Here is a 25674-nt window from a genome sequence, read left to right as displayed (position 1 = left end):
GAGTGAAAATGCTGCTCAGTGCCCCTGAAAAGGCCAAGGAGGCATTAGTGAGGGGAGACATGGCAAAGCTGCATGGAGGACAGCTGTCCTCCATGGACCTAACTGAGGTTATATGTGGTGGTGAAGCACCAAGACACATCAGAAAAGAAACATTCTTTTTTCAGCTTGGCATTTTTACAGTCAAGCAGGCTTAACAACAGAAGCATCTCCTGGACCTCCACGAGGGTCAGAGCTGCTCCTTGGTGCTTATCCCCCAGAAACGCATAGTTTGCAACAGCCAGGTGGGTCCCCGTGCTCTGCCTCCTCCAGACCTTCCAAAAACAAGCTGCTTTCGACTGAGGGGTTTGTTTGGGATGGCAAAGCCCTCCATGTGTGCAGGGATCCTGTAGCACCAAGCCTGAGCAAGGATGGTGACCACTTCTGCCAACAGATCCTGCCTGTGGGACCACCGTGGCTACAGCAACACGACGGTGCTGATGCAAAGCCAAACTCTTTCTTTGCACAGCCTGGAAAGAATCCCAGCAATTTCAACGACAGGGCAGTCTCCCTGCCTGCCATCCCCCGTGGGTTTTCAGCACAGCTCCTTGAGGCTGCCAAATGCCAGCTCCGTACACTGCACTGGAGTGAGTTATTCCAAACATTTTCAGCCTGTGTTGTTGTGTGCTGAGGTAGAGCTGGGCGTGAAGAAAGCATTCATTGAGTTAACTCTGTTTTACTCAGCAAGTGGAACAAATTTCATCACCCCCTACAAGTCCATTCTGTTTTCTATTTATACCGCAGCCATTTGGTGCAGGACTCAGGAGCAGCAGGAACAGGTGATGTAATGCACTGTACAAACAGCATTCTGTTCATACAGTGGGAAAATAAAGTGCATTCTCTTGGTTTCTTTGATCACACTTAAAACAATCAGATTAGAAGGCACAGATAACCCAATACATGCTGGAGATGAAAGGACTCTGGAGAAATAAATCACCCAAAGTTAGATATTAAGCAAGATTTCTCTCTCAACAATCAACTTATCTGCAGAGAGAGGAGGAATGACCATGTGGTTTCAAAATCCTGCCAGGCATTTTATTTATTTTTATAATACCATAAAGCTACTCCACCCACTTTTTCAGAATGAACGTTGCATTACACAACACATCAAAGGGACTTTATGGCCTAAATTAAGCAATAAAATAGTTGAGATTGTGCGTTATGCTGAAAATTGGCCTGCTCCTGGTGCCTGGGAGATGGGAGGTGAACACCACATGTTCAGAGCACCTGGAGAAAGCTTGGGGCAGTATGGCCTGAGGTACTGAAGTGTGTGGCACTTGCATTTAATAGCCCAAAGTGAAGTTTGAGGCTCTTGGTGCCTGCTGTAACCCTCTCTTGCTCAAGGCACAGTACCAGCTCAAGGAATGGTATGGGACAGCAGTGCTAGCATGAAGACCTGGGACATTAATAGGCTATGGTCCTTCACATCCATAACCTTTAAGGTTTGGTTTATAGTCAGAGTTCTCTTGGAAGCTGTGGACTACACAGATGTGGTTCCTCATATTTGACAGCAAGACATGGCTTGGGAAAGGAGATGGGAAAACCCAACAGAAAGGTGTTGGTGGGGCTGAAGCACAGCTGCATTTCTCACCATCTGGCTACCTCCTTCCTATCCCACCTTGATCAAAATGACAAAAAAAAAAAAAAAAAGAAAATAATTAAAGCCTCTCTTAAAACATTTTCTGGCTTATGTGCATTTTGAATTGAAAAATAACCAGAAGCTGGGATAAGTAAGAGTGGTGTGTTGGTGCTAAGCATTTATTTTCCAGGTCTGCCTCAATTCCCTTACAAAGAGAGGTGAGAAATGAAAGGATATCAAGAGGAGAAAGTTGGCAGATCCCATCACTCCAGAGTGCAGAAGGGACCAGGCAGAGTTTCCACTAGAACAGCTTGGGAGGCACAAGAAAAGTCAACTTGCAAGGACTCATGAGCTGGCAGGTCCCACACACCCCAGTGCATGTGTGTCCTTTCATTCCCACTCCCAAAACAGGGTAAAAAAAAAAAAAAAAAAAAAAAAAAAAAAAAAAAGTTTAATTAGTTTGGGTCCTATCATGATTTCTGTGGCCTGACTCATAGCGTTTGATCTCCCAAAGCTGGCGAGAGGTGTTTGAGCCTGCCCTCAGAGCCCCTGGCACTCCAGCCAAGCACCAACAATGACTAGACAGACTTGAGGGCCACTCCTTCCATCTATCAATAGAGTCACTGTTGGGCAAGCTGACTCACTGCTTTCCCTGAGAACTGTTCGGCACCGGGTCGCCATCAAAAGAGCAAAACTAAAATTAAATAGTTCTGTGTTTGCAGACAGTTAATTTAGCAAGAAGATGGTTGTTATTTTAAGGTTTTGTTTTTTAGGAGATTCCTCCAAAGAAAGCTTGTGCTGCTGCCTTTGTGTGGCAGAATTGGCCAGGAGCTCCTGGAGGACACACTCAAGTGGCTCTCACTTCTCAGTCATGCTCTAAAGGCACAGTGAGGAGGATATTGAAACCCACAGACTGCATGTAAGAAAAACACATACACAAAAGTTCTGGGAACACCAGGTAGAGAAGCAGAGCTGTTTGTAAACCAGCCTGCCTTGGCACAGCACCTCCCGAGCCTGCAGTGGGCAATGAGAGGGCTTTTAATTCCCCTTTGTGTCTCTGCAACCCCTTACACAGAATGCAGAGCCCCAGACTGGTCAGTCTATGTTACATCTTCCTGCGCCGCTTCCCAGCACTGCACTGGGTCAACACAGCCAAGCCTGGGTGGAGATAAAGGAGTGGTGAACATACCTGGTCTGATGGTTCTGTTCCTGATGTAAAACACAAAACCCACCGGAACTTCAAAGAATTTCTCAGGAAGTTCCCAGCCTCATTTAAGTTCAATTAAGTAATAAAGTTTAATGTTCCCGCCAGGACAGATGCGGCTTGGGAAGATGATGACAACAGAAGTTTCAGCATGACTGTGCATGACACAGATCTAAGTGAGACAAGATTTAGACCTTGTTCATGTATCAAACCCCCCAACCAGGTCACCCCAGGATCCAAGATGTTCCCACACATGCCCTGGTCCTGGAGGAATGCTGGCACAGTTGGGTCAAGGGCAGCCAAGCAGCAGATGGGACACAAGCAGAGATGTCCATCTGGGATCAGACATGCTTTTAGGCTGCAGCAGATCAAGGTTCAGTACAACCCTATTCTCTATATCTAGGTACTATCATACACCAACAAGGATTGTGATTCTCTGTCTCTATCAGCTTCCTTCAGGCTGCTAAGCTTTAATTAAATGACTTCTCTAAGGTATTCATGAACATCAGCAAGCTCTGCAACATCTTCTGATTAACTGCATTTAAGAAATTAATTCTAAATCAGCCTATTCCTCCTGAAACTTGATGCAATATGACTGAATAAAGAGATGCCACCACCTTGCTAAGAAGACAACAGCTCTCTGAAGACAGTTTTAGCAAAGTACCAGCCAGACTTCTGCACAACAATACGTGAAGGTGGTATTTAAGGTTTCCAGGTTCTTTGAAGGCCTTTACAGGAGAGACCAGTCCCATCACAAACAGGTCATCTGATATAATTACAAGTTGTGGTGGAGTCCCCAAACTTATCTCAATCAGACACTCTTGATTTCCTGTTTGCGGCATCGACAAATAAAAAGCTCTACATTACAGGTAATTACACTTCATAGAGGACAACAATTAAGAAATAGCCAATTACATTTTACAAGCGCAGGATAATCAAAAGCTTCCTCAAATATCTAGAGTTGCAATAAGTACTTAGAAATGGCAACTCCCAGCAAATTGCAGGTAATTTAGAGCAATTCACACAGATGACATATTTCCCTATCTCTGCTCAAAACCTACAAACTTGGTTCTGAAAAATACTGCAGGAATTCCCAGAACACAGCACTGCTGATTTCTAAAAATAGATCATTAGCTATTTCCACCTTCACTGGCCTCAAAGGTGAGATGTAGGACTCTGGTCAAAAACAGTGTAAAGATAAATTAACTACCAGAACACATTTTAACTAATTTAAAGAATGGGAGGGTCATAACATGCATACCAAGTCTAAATGACAATAAAAAAATATCTATTCCTTTTATTTATGTTATTTGAAAAATATGCTTGATTTTAGCAGTACATAACTTGATTTAAGCCTTAAAAAGTTTTTAAAGGAACTGCAATGTCCTTTATTTGTAACCCAGTACTGTGGCTTGCACATAATCAAGGCAGGAGAACCAGGATCAAACAGCAAATTAAAAACCACTAAATGATGGAGAGGAAAGGAAACATGCCTTTTTCTTTTACACCTTTTTAGACAGGAGATCTAAAAGCATCCCAAGAGGAACAGAGGAGGAGAGACAGATAACTATGCAACCTAATGTAGATAGGTTGATATAGTACAGCAATTTCATCCCTCACTTTCAGTGCATAGTTTTTAGGGGAGGTGAAATGGTTTTCCTTGCTCATATAAGTTGTTGGAGTTTTACCTCAGAGCAAGGCTCTAGTATTGTATTTCAAGATTCTCTGCAGTGATGGCTCCCTGTCTCCTGGGCACCAATTCAGCTGTTACTGCCATTACTTAAGCACAGGAGCACATGAACTTCTTCAGGGCTCATTGCTGCATAAAAACTGTTGAAGTCTCTCAGGATTTCCCTGGCAGTCAGTTAAGGACTAAAATCACAGTGGTGTTTGTTGTAAAGGAGCTTTGGAGGAGCAGAGTAGTCTAACCTCCAGCCTGAAGAGGGACTACTGTCTATACCAGGTAAGGTGACCACTGCTGATGTTCTTACTGAGAACATAAGTATTTTGAGAAATCTGGTGAGAGAGGTAAAATCCTGATGGCCAGATACTGAAACAGCCTTTTGTGATCTTGCATCATGGAGACCATGGGAAGAGCGAGGAGGAAAGATTAACTCAAAGAAAATCATCAATTTGTTTGAAAGAGTCTGAGACAGGCAGCAGCCTGACATGAATATAAACCATGGCTGCAGTGTCAGCTGGAGAGGGGGCTTGGTGCAGAAGGGTCCCCTATATCAAAGGCAGATCTCATGAACACCTTGTGAAGGTATGAAAGGGTTGACAGCTTAATACAAAGTTTATATTTGCAACACTAACAGGAGACCCTAAAAGAAGGAAGAAGTTACTCTCAAACTCTATCTCCACCATAACTGCATTGGTAACAATGTGGTTAGAAAGAGATCCCTCAGCTGTTCTGCAGGACTGTTTTCCTTGTCCTCTGTGCCAAAGGCAGAGTAACTCGATGTTCTACATCCTGTTCACTCAGGACTGAACATACTCCTCTTTTACAAACTTGCCTGTTTTATTAAGTTGGTAACTACACTGGTTAGATAATTTCTGATGCTTGCTCTTACAACTCCAGTTTTGTCTACCTGGCATATCAATGTGCATTCCCTCAATTTAGAAAGAATAACTATTTAAAAAAATCAAATTTTAACGGAACCACATTTTTCTTTCCTGTTAATGGCCTTCTGTGGCTTGGCAACATTTTTGTGGACAATAGGTGTTCCTGCCACTACTGTCCCATCTGGAAAGAGAGGTTTGGCTCCAGTCCCACCCTCTTTCTTCAGCTCAGGCTTCCAGGATGATTTCAAAAGCTGGGAAGTGAGAGGATGATGCCACTCCATACCACCTGAGGCAACATACTACACCCAAGTCCACAGCCCAAGATGGGCTACCTGGGAGGGTTTCTGACACTGCTGGTGCCAAGCCACAGCCAGCAATTAACAAAGGAAAAGAGTTGCTTGTAGCTTGACTGCTGGCAGTGTGGTTGATGGCTCTGGACAGAAGAACCTACAAGAGGTGAGAAACACAGCAATCCGTGTGGAGCTGACTCAGGGCGTCACCACCAGCCACCAAAACCCAGGTGACCTTGCTGAGGCCAAGCACCTGCTGCCTGTCAAGTGTATCCTACTGCTGGGGAGGCAAATCCAGTGAGCTGCAGGATGCATCTACCCCTCTTAGCATGTGGGATAGCTGTGGGCAGGCACTGGAGGACCACTATGAAACCAGTGGGATATCAGATCACTCTCCAGAGCTTCAACAAGCACTGGAGCACTCAGGTGAGGAGCGCCTATGTCAGTGATATTTGGAAAGAGTAGTCAAGTCTTGAGGAAAGGGGCTCCAACACTGCACCTAGAAATGAAAACAGACCAAGGTGGGGCCAGCTGACCTTTCTGTCCAGGCTGCTGCAGGAGCCTAAAAGCCTCCTTGATCTCTTGGCTAAAGCTGGAGCTGCTGGAAGCAGGGTTCGGCAGGAGAGAGGCTACAACAAGCACTAGTTTCTGCCTTCCTCAAATTTGCTCACCTCTTCCAGCCATGCAGCTTGACTGGTGACTTGTCCCAGGGACTGGTGAAGCATCCCAGGATCAGGGGTGCCCTGCTGGTGTCTGGAGCAGAGACACAACTCGGGATGTCCATGTTGGAGACCCTTCCCCTCTTCTCCCAGCCCTGCTGCGGTGGAGCGGCGCCCGCGCCGCGCCTCTGGCTGGAGGAAAACGCACCCTGAACCTGATGAAACTGCAAAGGCGTTGGTTTTGCTCGGCAGTGCCACCCACTGCGGTGCCAGCTGCCCTCCCGGCCACGCGGGCACGGGCCCTGCCCTGGTGGATGTTATCTGGGCCGGTGAGTCGGGCACAGTGCTGGCTTAGCACAAAAACAACAACAACAACCACCCAGCTGCTTTCAGTTTCCGACTTCTTGGCAATCACGGAGGGAGAAGCATGTGACAGATACCCTTCTACTCAATAGCATGGGGCTGAAAATAAAAGTCCTTAAGTTTTGCCCAGCTGGACAGAAAACGTCAGTGCCTGCAATGACACAATCAGGGGAAAAGCACCGTGACTTCCAGCACCTCTAAAACCAGACTGCAGCATCTGAGAGGGATCATCCAAAGGAAATTCCCTCCCTTCTTCCCCAGACCCTTACAATCCACAAAACAGATACTGCTGAAGAATGTGGAAAGAGGAAAAGCAGATGCAGCTTGGCTGTCACGGCTTTGGGCACACCAAGCTGTTTCCCCACCACCTCTCCACTAGTCCCATCAGGGTGTTTGTGCCCTCCAGCCTTTGCCACCCCCTAAACCTACAGAGAACAAATCTACAACAAATATTCAAACGGTGTGAGCCTTGTCTCTCTGCCCATCCTAGTGCCAGCCACTGCTACAACAGATTCCACCTCACCAGTGAAAAGCCTGGAGACAGCAAGGCCAGCGGAGATAAAGGTGTGCTGGCTTTACCTTTGAAGGGATTTAGATCTGGAGCGCTCAACATGGACAAACTGCTGAGACAGGCATTTATTCAGGTGTATAAACATCACGGGGCAGCAAATGCCAGCCTTGCAAGAATTCTCCTCCAAAGCTCAAGAATAAATTCAACATGTTTTTAAATAATTATGGATGAATCACTTGAAAAAACTTCCTACATTTTATCTTCAGTTGCTGACACTGATCGTGCAGCTGTTTTGTTTATAATGTAATTACACATTCCCACCTACTTGCACTCTCAGTGTGCAGCAGAGTACCTCAGGTAGCAGAAAACCTAAAGGCTGGCATTTTCTCCTGGCCTTTGGAAGTGACAGAACAGTTAGCACAAAACATAATTTATTTGAGGTGGGAGGCGGTGGGGGGAAAAGAGAGGCCGCAAGTTAATTTCCCTTAGAAGGCCGATGGTCCCCACCCAGAAACCTGCACACAAAAGAATACTGCCTTTAAACTGGTAGGTTAGGTCTGAGACCAGAGCGAAGGTTTGTCAACCACGACAAGCTCCAGCTTGTTTAACAGTCGACCGGAGGGTTGAAAAGTCTAATAAAACCAAAAGACCTTCCATAACAAAGCTGCTACCACTTAAAGAGAACATTCACACCCATTCAGCAGGGTTTTTTTCAAACATGCAGAGGTTTTTGGAGCCTCCAAATCGAGCAAGAACACCAAAACACAGCAGCTAGAAACTGAAGCTGGAAAAAAAACTATAGTGAGCAATAAAGAACACACTGGGAACAGTGAGTAACTAACCACGGGAAGAGATAACAAAAATGCTGCATGACCTCCCTCCCATCATTTGGATGCCTTTCTAAAATAGACACTTCAGCCTGACCACAAGTTATTGTGCAAGGAGCACTGGGTGAAGCTGCATGACCTGTTATCTCCAGGATTACCAAAGGAAAGTTTTTTTCCCATGCCCATTTGGAAAGCTTCCCCTGTTCAAAAAGAGGAAGGTTTATATGGATCCATTTTTCAGGCTCTGCCAGCCCTGGATGGAGAAGGCCTGAAGCCACTGCTTGGGGACAGTGGGATGCTCTGCCTTCTTAAATGCTCCAGTTGGGTTAATTTCCCCAGCCCGGCAGCACTCAAATCCCCCGGGTCACAAACTTCACTGCATATATCCAGAGAGGAAAATCAGCACGGCTGTTTTACAACGTGACAAATCTTTCGCTGTGGTGACACATCCACACATCCTTTGCTGCCCATTTCCACCTTGAAGTTCAAGGAGCCTTTTCAAAGTAGCTTTCCCCAAGAGAAGAAGCCAAGTTCCACCACGTGCAAATGTTCAGAGACACATGAAATCTCAGTATTTCCACAACAAAAAAGAAGGCAGCTTTGCTGTCATTACTTTTCCTGGTAGAGCCATGGACCAAGCAAGAAAGGACTTGTGGTGATGGTCTTTGTTCAGCACTAGATGAGCAGAAGACACAGGCTGCACACACCTGGGGCTGCCAGCCTAACCCAACAGCTTCTGCCTGTGGCTTTGCTCAAGAAGGAACACTTTTCATTTCCTAAGAAATACGTGTTACGACAGTCACATGGACTGAATTAAAAGTACAAAGACCAGACCTCTTAGCCAGAGACCCCAAATTTTATGAAAAAAAAATGGCAAAGTACATGCCCTTGGAAATCCAATCTGAGTAGGGCCATAAGGAGAGTAAGAAGGTTCCAAGGTCATGTTTTACAATCTTTTGAAGCAGGAATGAAGCCAATCTCCGACGGAGACATTTCGTGCTGCCATCTGTACAGAGCTTCCCTTTCTCCAACACATTGCAAATGTTACAGAGCAAGAACTTGCTGTCTTTGCTCAGGCAGTCTTTATTTATACACAATAAAGGCCTTGTGGAGGAGATCAAGGCTGTATTTCATCGATTTGACACGATGGTTAACCTGTGAACTTTGCCCCTGCTAATAGAATAATTTCTATTTGTTGATTCCTCTTTTGGGATCCTCGAGGGTAACAGTAGCTTCATCCCAGCTCTCATTTGCACATCTAGTGCCAAATGGTTTTACAGCACTTACTTCTGTGGAGCAGAGCCAGGGCAAAGTGGATCAAATGCAGCAGCTACAGCTGGATCCTGAGTCCCCACATCTCCCTCCATGGATCCCACCTTTATTCCCTAGGAGCTCTCCAGTGACTTGGCTCTGATTCACACTTTGCTTGTGAAACCTTGGAGAGGTGGTAGAATCATGGAATGGTTTGGGTTGGAAAGAACCTTAAAGCTCATCTGGTTCCACCTCCTGCCATGGGCAGGGACACCTTCCATTATCCCAGGTTGCTCCAAGCCCTGTCCAGCCTGGCCTTGGACACTTCCAGGGATCCAGGGACAGCCACAGCTTCTCTGGTCTTTGGCTATCCAAGTAGTCAATCCCACAGAGGCCCCAAAGCAACAGCCTGGACCAGGCTGGCAGCAATTGCAAAACAAGGGAGCTCCTCTTCCAGATAAATCTCTCCCAGTCTAAGAGGCTGACTCTGCCAGATAAGAACATGACCAAAATTTATGGCTGAAAAGGGCAAATCTGTTAAACACTTAAAGACATGGTTTTTCAGAAGACCTAATCAAACCTAAACATGGAGTGCTGGAAAAAAGGCAATCCCACCTGCCCACTCGTACTGCTCTTCTCCTTCCAGCACCAGCATTCCTCCAAACACATGCTGGATATAAAGGACAGAAAACTGAACCTCCAGAAAAGATAGAAAATGAAGATGGAGAGAGGGAGAGGACTGGCTCTCCAGCCTACAACAGGACAGGGAATATGTGGGGTCAGAGAGCAGAAGGATAAAACCCAGTAGTTTCTGGTCATTAGCTCTGGAGGTGGATCCAGGGACTAACATGAGGCTGTTAACCATTAGGTCTCACTTGGGTATTTCAAAGAGGTTTTTTCCTCGAGCTACAGCTTTGCCTCCCCTCCACTGCTTATCATCAGGACAGATGAAAGCTCTTCATCTATTAGCTATTTAGATCAGATGAAGACCTTCAAAAAACTGATACTTTGAGGATAGGTTGTATCTTGGGAGCCAGGGGATCAAGAAATTCCAGGTCCTACCACAAAAGTGTACTCTGGAGTCTTCAAAGGTAAAATCCAATTTTCATGTGGGTTTTATAGAATTCAGATAATCTGACTTAAAACTGCAACGGTTCTACTTAAATTCATTACTGCCTTGCAACAGTGAGGGATCCAGACCAGGGCTGAGAGGAACGATGGTTTTGCTTTTACACACAAGCGTGACCTGCAACAATTTAATTTCTGAGTGTGACTTCAGGCAAAGCAGCTCGCCCTGGCACACAGGAGGGGAACAAGATGTGTGTCTCCAGAAGAGTCAGACCTTTCCTGAAGTTCCCTGAGCTGGGCATTCAGGGCTGCAGCAGTGAAGGAAGGGGCAGCTTTGCACCTGATGAGTGGAGATGGATATTGCAGTCTCCACAGGAACTCACACCTGAGCCACATGGGTACTGCAAATAAGGAATAAAATGAGCCTTTTCACAAACAAACCACCTCAAACCCAGCTGACTGCTGTGGGAATGTGTATTTCCAGGAGCATGATCTTTGTTAGAGTCCAAAGCTGCGCTTCCAAGTGAAGCAGGCATTAATTAACTAATTTATGGCATTAGGATAAATGGTGTCAGACATACCTTGTATTTGGTAAGTTCAAAAGTGTAGCTTTCATCTGGCATTGTTCCACTTCCAAATCATCTCTACTAACCCTGCAGCAGAGCTCCAACATCCCACTGCCATGGGAGAGGTGGATAAAGTGGCACCAAGGACACCCAGCCTCACCCACGCTGGGGTGACACAACACGGGCTGTTCCACATTGCCAGGCCAGGCTGAGCAAACCCCTGCTCTCAACCAAGTGTCAAATCTTTTCAGAGAGATGCTCAGAATTATATTCACCAGCAATTTGACTTTTTAATCATTTCAATTACTGTGACTAAAACCCTTCAATCGGAACAAAACCAGGGAAAAATAACCCCTCTCCTTCTGAAGCAGCCTGCCTAGCTTAACAGACCATACCAAATTGTGAAGGTTTTTGCTTTTGTGGTCTTCACATATTTCATTTAATGCAGATAATTAACCTCAGTTTCTGATTTCAAATCCTCCACATAAGGAAGCAAAGTGACTGAATACATTCACTGACAGATGGAAAATTAAAATATTACTACAGCTTCTGCATGGCTCAAAAGACGGGGCCTCTCAAAAGATCTTTCTTCTTTTATTTGACTGATTAACTGTAATTTGCTTAATGGATTTAAGGATGAGCCTAATAATCCAATGATATATCCAGGAACCGATTTAGGATATCAGCACCTCTGTTCTGATTTTTTTTTAAAACATAGCAATTTTCTGCATTACACATAGTCACTTCTGAAACCAGATTTTTCCACCAATTGTAATAAAATCAGGTCTGTGATTTATTTTAAATGGGTGGTGACTGCATGACTGGCCTAGCAGTAGGTAGCCACAGTTCTGTAATTTCTTGGAGCACTTTCTGAATCCCCAAATCTAAGGATGACCCAAGACTATGACGTGTTCCAGCAGCCACTGGCCCAGCCCAGGCAGCCAGGACTTCTTGGGAAGGTCAAAAGTCAACTGCTCAAACCTAAACTGGGGCCAGTGTGTGTCCCCCCAGCACCCCCACACCACTCTCAGTCCCTTTTCCACCAAGAAAGTTTGCCCTAACAGGATTTCACAGTCTGTCTCAATAGTTAATAAATCCAGAATCTAACAGACTATTAAAGGAAAACATCCAAGAGGCAGTCATTTTTAAAACGTCCAATGGCAACTAATTATTCAAGGGATTAGTCCATTATAGCAGCAACAAAGAAACTCTTAAAACATAAAGCCAAGTTGAACGGCAGATCAAAACCAAGGTGTTCCCATCCCATGGCCACCTCCTGGGTGACTTCTCAGCATCCTGGCACTGGTTCAGCTCCCACTCAGCCTTTTAGCACCCCGTTCTTTCTGAAACCAGGCAGAACTCAAACCAGTCTCCTGGAAATAGTATTTCATGATCTGTGCTGTCACTGTAAGCACACAAAGGACCATCACCAGGACTGGGCAGTCAGGCCACAGCTCTGTCTAACCCAGCTATGAGACTCTCCAAGGACACAGATTCCCACTCACTGTGCTCTGTTCTCAGGCTGCTTCATGCTCCCATGATTTTTTTTTACCATGTCCAACCTGAATCTCCCCAGGACCACAACGGGGACATAATTTTCCCCTTGGGTTTTTAAGAGAAAATATTCTGTAACCCAAATAAAACTCGATCACAACAAAACAAGGCTTTGTTTGCTGGAGGAGGGAAGAAAACACTATTCATTTATCAAATTAGAGCGCTAAAAGCTTAACCACCTGTCTTTAAAAAGAAGCCAAAGCACCGATCCATAACCAAACACAAACACACCACTTCTTCATCTTGATTTGTGTGGAGGCAAAGCTATGGGCACAAAAAGGTATTCTTCTTCAAATAAATCTATTTTAAAACTTGGCAACCACTAGCATAAATACTTTACACTGTTAATGTAATGTAAGCATTTCCACACAGAAGTTTCATCAGCTTAACAATATATTTTAAAAAACTGGTGTTAACTTCTGTGCAAAAACACCATCAGTCTCTGTCATGTATATCTTAAAGTGCTCCAGCCACTAAATTACCACTTAGAGCTCTTAGCACCAGACCTGTTGGATTCACTGATTTCTCTCCAGAACAATGCAGAACCCAAACTATTTTTCTACAACTTATTTTCTTTAAAACTGGAAATAGCCACTGCTCTATAAGGATCCCAAACAGCATTGTACTGATTACAAACGATACTGTGGGCCCACTAATTTTAATTCAAGATAATCATTCCAAACCTTACATATGGGTCTAACATCCAGGAGCTGATTTCTTCCTGCAAACGAGCTCCCATGAAGCTCCAACAGCCCAACTCCAAGATGCATGTGCTGCCTCTCCAGCTAAAAGAAGCATCAGTAAGATTGTAACACATCTTTAAATTTTCTAAACATGACTGCTTCTGCACCAGCGTTCGTGATTTTGCATCCTCAGTTTTCCAACCAGCCAGTACAATTAACACCAATTCTTTCAACACCACACAGTCTTGAGTCAGAGGTGTGCAATTTAATATTTAATTATGAACGAAGCAGCCAACCCCAAAATTAGGGCTGCCAGCTAAACTTCTGCCAGCTCCTTCCTGATGCAGCCCCAGCTCCTGACCGCTGGACCGTTTATGCTCCCTAAGCCATGGAGAGATCCTGTGCTTTCCCTGAACCAGCCTCTACACGTTAGTTTGCCATTGTGTTGTCCCAAAAACCAGAGGTTGTCACATCCCTCTAAAGCTTCTCCAGCTTTTCTCCACTTGCCTCCTCTGCACGCCCCACCATGAAGTGCTGGCTGTGTGTTTTGGGGAGAGCTGCCCTCCCACATGTCCGGAGAGGCTGCCAGTGCGTGGGCACGGGCACAAGGACTCTCCTGGTGATTCCTACCAGCCCGGAGAACCACATCACCCACCCTTTTCATTTAAACCACCAACACTTGTGAAACGCGGTGAGCTTAGTCAGCCCAGCACTGTGGAAATTAAAGCTTGGAGCCAGCTTCTTAAAAAAAAACCTCCAACCCCCTGTGTATATCAAAGTCCCCGCTGAGAAATTCCTCCAGCAGCTCCACCACCAACACTCCTCAAAATCCAACAACTAGAGACTTCACCCACCACCACGTGTCCTCTAATCACCATCATCCATCCAGGCTTCCTCTTCAATACTACACATTTCACGGAATGGGTCAAAACCTGAAATGATCAGCAGAAATAATGTAAACGTTCTCAGCAGAGATGAAGGCAGAGCTGCTGGCAGGTAACACCATATGCTCTTCTCACTTCCCATCACAGAAGAAAGCAAAGGCAAGGCCTGGGAGAGCGCCGCTCTCCGATGCTTTGGGAGTGGGACTGGAGCCCCATCCCACACAAAGCTAAAGAGAGAAACCCACCCCAGGAACAGACACAACTGAACCATCACACTCCAAATCTCCAACTTTTTGAGAGGCTGCGTTTTCCTGGAGCTCCTGAAAAGCAGGCTGCAGGCGGTGCTCAGGCACAGGTTTAATTTCTGCTCCCCGGCTCTGAGGAACGCTGTCCCGGCGTGTCGGAAGAAGGTTAATGAACGATTTAGCCGCCCTCACAACCACGTTAGTGTCACTTTCGGAAGCTGCGAGTTAATGCCCGAGATCTTCGGGGGTTACCCTCTTTGAAGTTCACTGATCCATAACCAATGTCCAATTAATTTGCAGGAGCCTAACGATAATGACTATTGGCCTTTTCCGACGCATACAAAAACACAGTGGGTAACGGCGATGCTTTTGGCTTCGGGGTATTCTCAAATCTGTGCCTGCACACTTGCACACCTTCAAAAATACCCAGCGCTAATAACGGGTTGTCTTCTGCTGTTTGAGGAATTTTTTTTTTACATTTGTTCTCCTGAGAGCAGAGCTACTGCATCAAGATTTATGAACTTTCTGCTGAAAAAAAAAACAAACCTGGAGTTGATTCAAGATGCTCATTTGCTAACAGAGAAATACTTCTATTGCATTTGCTTAGATTCCTCTTTATTTAGGGTTTCCATGGAAGCCAAGGAATAGAAGTTCAATCTTGGGAAGATTAAACAGGCCCTGAGATATAATGCAAAACAGCTTATTTCAACATTCCCCAAAGAAGAGAAATGAGAAATTCTTTCACACATATGCCAAAAAAAAAAAAAAAAAAAAAAAGAAGAGGTTTGTGGAAATTTTCAAAATAAATTGGGACCCAGCTTTTCAAATGCTGCATGCAGCCATTGCTTCCTGCTGCAAGCAGCTTCCAGCACACTTCCTCAGGTGAGAAAGTAAATGAACAAGAAGTCTGCAAGATAAAGATGCTACAGCTTAAAAAACAGCTTGTTCAAGACAGCTATTGCTACACAACATCCAGGAAGAAGGCTAATTTTCAACCACAAGGTCTTGCTCAAAGAGGAACAATCACCTCATAAATTAGTGTCTCAGCAGTTTTTAGAATAAAAAATGCAGAGATTATGCAGTTCAGCAGCGTCTTCCATGGCAATGCTCTGGACATCACAGAAGCTGACAGATCAACACTCAAAAAATAAAATAAATCCCTTATCTTCAGCTACTCCAGGTTGAGAAGTGACTCCTGCTCTGGTGAGAATGGCAAACATTTCCTTGCCTCACTACTCCACAGGTCAGCAGAGTGTCAGTAGCCACAATGACAGGCTGTTGGACACTACAAATTAATAGCCACACATTTTCTCTAATCTCCATCCTCCAGGTAAAGATTTATTCCACATTGTTCCAATCTCCTATGAAAATGCCCAGGACTGATGAACTCTACTTCCAAAACACTTTATTTCCACAGCACATTTTTAAACCATTTTACAACCTGGCACAGATATATTCAGATAATGGGTAAAGTGCACCTTTTCCTTGAAGCTGGAGCTAAACAGCTCAGTGTCACACACAAGATTTATACATCGTCTGGTAAGGAAACTAAACAAAGCTGACCCTCAAGTAAGTTATTTTCAATCTTAACACCATTATTGCTTAAATAAAAAGACACTTAAATCATAGACTTTTCTAATCCTTCTTTCACGGTGAGCACCCAGCTCCTCAGCAAAATGCACTTCAAGACACATTCAAGGTTTTTATTAATTCCATGGGAAAGTCCCAAGACGCCGGGATATTTTTCTTTTTCTGACTCCTGATTAAAACAGCAGGAGCCCACATGAATTCCCTTTTTTTTTTCCCCCTCCCCAAGAGATTCACATGCAACATCCCCTCCTGGAAATCTGTAAGAAAACAAGAATCAAACCGAGCACATTTTGCCAGCTGAAAGGCGCCGAGACCTTGCGCGGGGTGGGATGTGCTTCCAGCTGCCAGCCTAAAGGGACGGCCGAGGGAGATTAAACACAGAAATGCTTTTCATAAAGCAGGAGCCTTTGAAGAGGACAGTTCAGCTACTTCATTTCGTAATCTTCACAAAGCGTCAGATTTTTAGCCTAAGCAGGTCTTAAAACAAGGAGATTTTATTTTAAAAAGGGGAAAGAAAAAAAAAAAAAAAAAAAGTAGGAATGTGTTCTGGCCGGGTTCTGTTGATTCAGCAAGGGTTAGACACACACATGCTTATTGATCCCAGAGAGCTCCCTGCTAAGTTAATTGTCTGGAATTTTAACTGAGCTCTCAGCAAGTTTCAAAATCCATGTTGGCTGGAAGTGGGTGGGGGACCCAGAAAAAAACAGGCTGCAGAACTGTGCAAGGACTACAGTTAAAAAAAACCTCAGCAATTGCTTTCATGAAGGGAAGAGCTTCAGCATGGCATGGTTTTAACTGGATTTGGGGATTCTGACTCTGACACTGCTAGAATTCAGTGCTGGAAATCTCATATGCAAAGCAGTATCTTTATCAAGGAGCACCATCCATGCTGCTTCACTCCTACCCACACCACCAAGGTGAGGGTATCTATCTCCTGTGAGATAGAGCTCCCAGCTGTGGCTCATGACAATTCCTGCACAGAAGTGTCACCACCAGCTGTACCTGCTGATGACACAGTACCTAAACACTGACCTTCTGCTGGTGCAGGCTATGGCAAACCTGGCACTGCAGCTTCCCCAGCCACCTGCACATGCATGAAGGCTGCCCATGGCTTTTCACTGCCCACAGAACACCTCCAGCAGCAGTTTCTCCAGGTGAGGAACACGCTGCAGGGACGATTTGCCACTATCACACCGGAACAGCTAACGACGCTTTTAAAACAACCCGCGATTAATTTCAAACCAAGCTTTGCTCTCCACCAAACCACTCGGCAATGCCATCCTGTACCAATATGGATACTCCCCAGCACTCATGGTCTTTTTCAAGGTTCCCCATGTCTCCCAAGGAAGCTCCCCACCTACCTGAACTCCCTGCCCTCGCTGTAGCGCCGGGCCGAGGCCGCGCGTTGCGTGGCCGTCTCCAGGAGCAGTTTCTGTGTGAGCCTGCTGGAAGGGGCTGAGTCCCTGCTGGCCTCAGGCTCAGCCTCTTGGTCACACTTCCACTCCTCATCCTCGTTCAGAGTTGGCAGATAACCAGGGAGCCCTTTACCTGTCCCAGACCCCGAGCTCGGATCGCTGTAAATTTTTGGACTTTCCCCACCTGTCCTTGTGTATTCCAAATAAATATCCGACTTAAGGAACAAAGGGTAGGTATTGTCTTCTATCATGCACTGAATCTCCGTTTGGGCCTGGTCAAACATGTCAGGGTCAATCTGCAGTTTCATGACACAGTCTTTGATGAAGCTTTTTGTGGCCGGTTTGATCTGCCGGGACACAATGCCATTGTTGTCGAGGATGTATTTTTTGTAAATGGCTTTTGCCAGCTTGAGTCTTTTTTCCTCGTTAGACACGCAAGGCTCCAGCTTCCTGAAGCCACTGCAGGCAAACCAAAAGTCCAGCAGATCTGCACAGTCCTCCTGTTTCAGGAAAGTCCTGAAGAGGTTGATGCCATCTTGATCATCCAGCAAGGAGTGCAGCGACTCGGCCCACTTCAGGTAGGGTGGGGTTGGTGAAGCACTCCCCTCGGGCTCGTACCCCAAATCCAAATCCGAGCGCCTCGGTGTTGCCGTGGACGTCTCGTTTCTGACCACATCACTTTTACCAGAGTAGAAACCATGGCTGACTGGCCTTGGGTCTGTGGACACGAGCTCCCCCTCCTCACCAGGAACTGGTGGCCTTGGAGCATCTTCAGTGAAGCTTCCTCCCAGGTCCAAGGGGAAGCCTTTCCCCTGGATATTCATTTTTCTGGTCCTTGCTTGCGTGGGAGCAGTGGGGGATGAGCGCCAACCTCAAATCACTAATATTTGTAGCTCCAAGGTGAACAAGTTTGTTCGGCTGAAACAGATGAGGAAAAAATAAGCGAGTATCACTGGAAATAAACACTCTAAGACAACAAACTAGTGGTTATGCCCTGCACCTTTACTGTATTAACACATCTTTTTCAGCAGAATCAACAGCTTGGTAACTTCCAAGAGCACAGAATCGAGCCCAAACCAGGCAGAGGCTAAAAATGACAGTTACAGAAGATCCCAAAACTTTACATCCAGGATTTGGCATCAGTGATACAGCTGACACTATGCTAAAACACCAGTCAATTTCCCAACACCAGGGGTTTATACATGAGCCCCACATCCAAGAGACCCATACTCAGGTACCACAGGACACAAGCCACCTTCTGCACTGCCCACCTAGACAGGACATACATCAGATCACACTAATGCAACACGTTTTTATCTGGCTACGGATCTAGGAAATTCTTACCCTTAAACAGGAATTCAAGGCTTGTGAAAATGATTTTTAAAGAACATGCAGTTAAGTCCTGAAAGCGGGGCTGCACCTTAATCAAACACAGGTGGCTTTCCTACGCTCAAGTGACATACCAGCGCCACATTCCTCACAAATCTCTGCATTTCAGAAACACACCGCGTCGCCTCGTCTGGCTCTAGGGGAATCCAGATGCATCGTTGACCCTAATATTTTGGGCATCTGGACTGCATTCTTTGCTTCAGATGGGCATGTTAGTACAGGAGCTCAGTTTTAGCATTGCTTTTTGTAGGCAAGCCGTTGAGAAAAGGTTCGTTTATGCTAACAAAATTGCATGCTACGAGCCTGGGAAAATTTCAGGTCATCAAAGTGAGATGAGAAAACCACCTTGACAAGGAAACCTGATCAAGTAAGGAGGTTTTTAAAGAGGAGCAACGAGTCAATATGGAGGATGGAAGGTATGGGGAAGGCAGGGAAGGAAGAAAAGGGCAATCCCTGGGTTGCTACTTCTGCTGCTCAAATCAACCTCATCATTTAAAGCGAGGAGCAAAAGCCTTGTGTTACAGAACAGCCTCTAAGCCCCAAGTACTGCAGAGCACCAGCAGCCTCACAAATTATTCCTCGCACTGGATTAACTCAATTGCATGTAAAAACACACCGGGAAAGACACATTTTAGCTCGCCCTCCCTCTCAAAGCAAACCCCGCATCAACGAACACATCTCTGGGATGCTTTAAAATTTTCCCCCCCATTTCCTGATCCTGGCTAAACCATGAACCGCCGTGCCTGTCCTTACAGCCCACCTGTCCACCGTGAAATACACCAGCGAGCCCAGCGAGGACGGCTGGGCCCCGGGAGGAGCGCGGCAGGAGCCAGCGCCGCTCACACCCGGCCCAAACCCCGGCACGCAGCCCCTGCTGCCCGGACACTATGGGAGAGGCTGGGCTTTGGCACCACGGGGCGGCTCAGGGTGGTTTTTACCCCGATTCTGGAATAGCGCGCAGGACTCGCCCGCCCCCACGTTTGCAGGTCTCCCCGGTGACCCCCGGCCGGGTGAAGGGGACCCCCGGGGGCAGCGGCACCGCAGCCACGCCGGGCATTGTTGCGGCGGAGCGGCGCTGGCTCCTCGCCCCGGCCGGGGCAGCCCGGGGGTGCCTCCCGGAGGACACGCCAGGCTCCGGCCGAGCCGCTCGCCCGGCTCCGTTGGGGACCCTGGGCCGCCCCGCGGGACGCGCGGGCTCCGTGGCGGCCCCGCCGCTGTCAGGGCTCCGCGCGGGGCCCCCGCCGCCCCCCGGGCAACTTCGCGGGACCCGGCCCGCGCTCTCCCCCCCGGCCCCGCCGCCGCCCCCGGCCCCGCTCGCCCTCCCGGCCCGCCCGGCCTTTCCCCCCCGCTCCCAGGGCGGCCTAGCCCGGCTCCTTGGCCCCGGCGCGGCCCCGCGCTCTCCCGCCCGCGGCGGCCTCGGCGCGGCCTCAGCGCAGGGCCTGGGCCGGGGCCGCCTCACTCACCCGCGCGGAGCGGCGGCGGCGGCGGCCCGGGGCGGCGCGGGGCCCGGCCCATGCGGCTCAGCGGCGGCGGCGGCCCGGAGGAGGGGCGGCGGCGGCGGCACAAAGCGGGCGGCCCGGGACGCCCATGGCCGCGGCCGCAGGCGGGTGGCGGCGGCGGGGGAGCGAGAGCAGCAACGAGAGCAGCAGCAGCAGCAACGAGCCGAGCCCCGCTCCGCTCCGCTCCGCCTGCGCCGCTGCCTCCCAGCCCGGCACGGCGGCTCAGCCGCGCCCCCCGCGCCCCCGCCCGGTACTGCGGGCCCGGCGGCCGGAGCGGAGCGGGGCGGAGCGGGCCCGGCCCGGCCCGGGGAGGCGGCGCGGCCACACGCGGGGCCCGGGGCGGCTGCAGGCCCCGCACACGCTGCAGGGCCCGGCCTGGGGAGGCCTCGGGCCCCGGGAGCCGCAGCACGGTGCCCAGTGGCTCCCCGGACAGCTCCGGCACATGGCCCAGGCTTCGGGCTGGGCTTCCCGCAGAGCCCCGGCTGGGTGGGCACCTCAAGGGCTGAGTGGCTCCAGAGCTTCGTCCGGCCCTGCGTGAGGGAAGCCCGTGAGCATCGTGGGCACAGAGGGCCCCAGAGAAACTTCAGAGACCTCCAGGGTCTCGTCGAAGGCTGCATCCCTTCTTGCAGCCCTCAAACACCGCCAGTCTCCGCGGCTCATGTGTGTTGAACACGACACGCCTGAGTTTTGTACAGTTTGGACCACGCACCGTGGGCCTGGGGATGTAGGGGCGCCAGTCCACCAGCAGCTCTTGGCTCCAACAACAACCAGAGCTGGTTTGGAACCTGCAATGTGTGTCCTGCTCCTCCGGAGAAATCAGGGACTGTCCAAGAGGTGGCACTGCATGGGCTGTGATGGGTCACAGCACGTGGAGACTCCCCAGATCGGGGGTGTTTGGTTATGGGGAGCAGCTCTGAGGCTGCAGTGCTGGGGACACTGAAGGGAGAAGTGGGTTGCCAAATGCAGAGATCAAATGAGAGTAGCGTGACAGGGAAGTGCAGAAGCGTGCATCTTCCCTGGAAAGCAGTGATGGACTCCGAGCCAGGCAGACCCTAGATACCATCCCAAAAGCTGAACATGGAAACAAGCCACTAGACAATCCTCTGAAAAAGCAGAAATAACTCAGAATGGTTTCCAATATGAACTGTTTCTGCTTTTTTATGTGACTACACTACCACAGTTGCCTGCCTCGATGCATTTAGGGAACACTTTTCAAAATGCAAAATTTTTTTCCAGCTTTGTGAAACTCCCAAACAACCACTCTGGGCAGTGACACTCCCCATCCCACCCCACCACAGAGTATGCCAGGATGATGTGGCTCCTTGCACTCTCTCATGTGAACGATGCTCAGAGCTGATTTACTCGTAGCAGTGCAATACTGATCTCAAGCGTAATAATAGAAAAGCTGATGTGGGATTCAGCCGGCAAAGAATTAAAGGATGGGAATATAATTAATGCAATCAGCCTAGTTTCCAGAAAATAGCTCTTGTCAAACTCTGATGTCATCCTTTGAAGAGATTACAAGTTTGGCTGATAAAGGTTGCGGCATAGAAATAATAGACCTGGGCTCTGTTCAGGCATGTGACTTAATCCATATACTATTCTGATTAAAAATTAGCACAATACAACATCAAGAGGGACACCTTAAAGGGGCTGGGAGCTGGCAAACCGACAGCCTTCAATGGGGAATCCCTGCAGAATGGGAGTGAGCTCAGTGGGTGTCCGGGCTTGGATGGGAAGCCCAGTGCTATTCACTATTTCCATCAATGGTCTAGAAATAGATTAAAAAGCCCTGCTGAGAAAAACGCTGGGGCGAGGGAAATGAGAGGGGCAGGAGACATGGACGAGGTCAAGACAGCTGTAGAAAACTTCACAAGCCGAGTCCCTGGCAAATAAAACGGGCTTGAATGCGAGCAGCTGTGAAAGGGTCTGTCCCCTGAACACAGGGCCCTTCTGCTGGAAACCCGGGATCTGGCAAGGACAGACTGGGGGGAGTTTGGGAGACAGGAGGGATAATGTGGTAGCAGCAGGGTCCCCATGGTGGATGTCCAGCTGGGACAGGGCTGGGTGCTACAGCAGAAGGGTTCCAGCATCTGTGTTTTGGAAAGGATGCTGAGAAATCAGGAGAAGGTGGAGGAGAGTTAAAAGTGAGCCCTGCTTTGCAGGAGGACAGCTGAGGCTTGCAAGTTTAAAGGAGCCCAAGAGACGCCTCCATTATAGCACTTCAGCCACTTCATGGGTGAGAGACAATCAGGTGTTAAAGAGCTTTTTATCTCCCAGAGAAAGGCCCAGCAAGATTCGTGGCTTGAACTGAGTTGGTTTGAGAAACCACAGCAAGATTTCTCCATGGCAAGGGAGAGCCCGAGGTGGTGGGTGATGACAAGATGCAGGTGACTGAGGTGCTGGGGCTTGACTTGCCCTCCCTCATGCTGCCATCCTTCCCTGACCTTCCTTACTGCTCCTCGGGTTGGGCTGGACCTGGGGAGGTGGGAGGAGTGCTGGAGGCTCATCTTGCTCCCACCAGCTCCTGGCACATTCCCCAAGCTCAGGGGACACAGCCCTGAGTGGGGACCAGCCCCCAGGCACACAGAAAGGCAGGAGGCCTCCAGATCAGCTGGCACGTCCCTTCCAGCAGTGCAGGATCACTCTGTGCATGCTCCCAGGGAAAGCAGGCCCTGCTCCAGCAAAGGCAGCCAGGCTTTTGAAAGCTGCCCCTTCCTAGGCCAGGAGAAGCAAATTCCCAGAGGTTGAAGCCAAGCCCTCACGGTGCCTCATTATTTTCTGGTGCTCTAGCAGGGATGCTTGGGGCTGAGAGAGCCTTGGGCTCCCTCTGGAGCCTCTTCCCTGCCTTTTACCCCTCAGGTGGCTTATGATGAGGAGACTTATCCCTGCACTCTACCAGGGGCCAAAATCACCTACTTCCAGATTTATCAGAGGAAATCAAACAGGTGATAAACCGCACTGAGTATTCCTGGATGTGTGCTGGAGGAATCAGACTGCAAGGCTTTTGAGGCCAATGAACCAAACCTGGTTATTTTCCCTTCTTCATCAGCTGAGCGTGAAGCTCTGCCCTTTACCCCAAATATCATTCTTACAGCAAAACTGCCACCATCCAGGTGGCAGTGGTGTTTTGGTGCACCCCTGGTGCCACCCTGCCCCTGAGGCTGGCCCATGTGAACCTGGGGTGCTGGACACTTCCCAGCTCCCAATACACACATTCCTTTCTGCCTGGAAGAAACAAACAGCAAAACTGGAGAAAAGGAACTGCTCTAAGCCTTTGGTCTGAAGAGTCTGTGCTGCACGCAGGCAGCACTGATGCAGTGTAATTCCAGAGCCTCCTTGCACAGGGATGTTTTCTGTAGCACCCTCCTCTCCTGCCAAGGTAGCTTGGGACCTGCAAGCTCTCCAACATCTACAGAGCCTGAAACCGCTTGGATCAGCTTCAGCGCTGACTAGAGCCCTCCCAAATGAATTCTCCTCTTTGTAGCGACTCACTGACTGTCCCAGAGCACGGTGAGCCTGCCCCTGTGCTGGGGGATGGTGATGGCTGGTGGGCTGTCAGCACGGAGCCTTTCCTTCCAGGGATGTGCGGGGCTGTGAGCCGGCGTCCCTCCGGCGCAGGCGGATTTGGGAGGGAGCGCACTAGATGGTGCTGTTCAACCTTTGGCTGCCATTTAAAAGGCTCCTGCAAGGTCATAAGCGGTGCCGAAGTCCGGCGGTTTTTATGCAAAAATCTTTTTTTTTTTGGAAGTAGGGGATAAATAGAAATACTGTGGAATGTGGGGACCTGCACTGATCACTGACAGAGGCAAAGGGATGTGCTGCCTCCCACCTCGGGCCTGCAGCACCCTCAGTCCTGGGGTTTGACTACTTGACCAATGATGGCCAAAGAAAATAATGATTTAAAGATTTAAAGAAAAAAAATATTGCCGAGAAAATAATGTCCTGAGGTGCAAGACAGAGCTGACAGCTCTCTCTTGGAGTGATGGTAAGATGATGCTTAGAGAACAGGAGGAAGAAAATGTATTAGAATTCAAGATAAAAGTATTGGTGTTGTGGCACCAGGAAACCAGAGCATCCCAAAGAGCCTGGCTGGGATGAGGCACCAACAGCTCAGTGGCACTGCCACTGAGGGGACAAACAAGCAGAGCCACAGGATAGAGCTGGCTGGAGAACAAAGCAGAGAAGTGGCCATGGATAGGGCTGGGGGCTGGATGAGAGTGCCTGTCTCACTGGGAGGGGTGGATGGAGCAGATCTCAGTGTGGGCAGTGAGGATGCCCATAGAGAGCTGTGCCAGGGCTGGGGGCAAGAGTGGAAATGAGTGATGCTGATTTCAATCACTACAGCATCCCTTCTTGCAGGGTTTAAAGATATCTGCCCACCCTGGCCATGTCACTCTGCCAAAGCATCCATGGAGCTGTGGGTGCAGGTCCCACACGCAGCCTGGGTCTGCCTCCATCTTTGGATTCCTCAGCTCAAGGAAACTAACACATTGATTCTAGTGCTGGGTGAAAAGGATGAAGCACTGTTTGGACACCAAGTTTATGCCTTTTCACTCAGATCCTGCTCTTTCATAAAGCCCATGGTGGAGCCTGTTCCAGGCAGTGGGAAGGCTGCAGGGCTTGGCTGCTCTGGGCACTCAGATCCTTCCCCTCCAGAAAAATCCTCTCAATTTCCCTGTTCACTCCTGTTCCCACGTGGGTCTTGCTTGCAAGTCCCCGTGCTTATGCTGGGTACAGGTCTGGAGTGGGTGGATGGGGCAAAATCTTTACTGTTTATATCAAAAATAAAAATTGTAGTCAGGCTGACCTTCTTCCAGACATGTAGGGGGAGGAGGGCCTGGACCAGCTAAGGAGCTGTCTGAACTGAGTTTTGCACCTGCCAGTGCTTGCCCATGGTGATGCAGATGCCCAAATGGCAGATGGAAGCTCCACTAGATAACCCTGAGCCCCTGCAGTGTCCCAGCACCCTGGCCTGTTCTCCCAGGGCTTTTCTCTGCCTTCATCTCCAGGTGTTTCTCTTTGTGCCTGCCCTGGCATCAGCCTCTTTTCCCCAGCTCTGCTTTGCCCTTCCTGCTGGATTACAGAGCCCCCAAACCTGATGTTTCCCCCAAAGAATATCATGGGCATGCTCATGCCATGCCTTGGGAGGCCACTCTGGATGTGCTGCTCACCCAGCACCTTCCTCACAGAGGAGCCTGACATGGACTTTTATTTCTCTTCCCACACTTCTGTGACCTTCTTACCATCAGTCCTCAGACCACTCCAGCTCCTTTCTGACTGTCAGCCACCTCTAGCCTCATGTTTTGTGCTCAGGACTGGATTTTTTTGTCAAAATCTTTCCCCATACTCCTTCTCCTCCATCCCATCCAGCCCAGGGAGAGTCACAGCAGCTCATGGCCACTCTCCTCTGCTTGGTTTGCACCATTCATAACCCCAGTAACAGCCAGGGACCATATCAGCTACTGTTCCTCTGCCCTGGCTGGGCAAAGCCCA

General features: G+C 48.6%; 1 protein-coding gene across 1 annotated transcript in view; it reads right to left on the bottom strand.

Annotated features, from left to right (window-relative positions):
• AXIN1 (axin 1) overlaps positions 1 to 20225 on the bottom strand; it is a 71092-nt gene extending 50867 nt beyond the window's left edge. Inside the window, exons 1-2 of the mRNA XM_083872159.1 lie at positions 20143 to 20225; positions 17237 to 18208 (exon numbers count right to left, since the gene is read on the bottom strand). Of these exons, the coding sequence (XP_083728285.1) occupies positions 17237 to 18114 (878 nt within the window). The 5' untranslated portion in view covers positions 18115 to 18208; positions 20143 to 20225. The remainder of the gene's footprint in view (positions 1 to 17236; positions 18209 to 20142) is intronic.
• Positions 20226 to 25674: the final 5449 nt, after the last annotated feature.

This window comes from Zosterops lateralis (assembly GCF_965231275.1).
Source record: "Zosterops lateralis genome assembly, chromosome: 15".
NCBI lineage: Eukaryota > Metazoa > Chordata > Aves > Passeriformes > Zosteropidae > Zosterops > Zosterops lateralis.
Note: the sequence above shows the minus strand (reverse complement) of the source record. Positions and strands in the feature narration are given on the sequence as shown.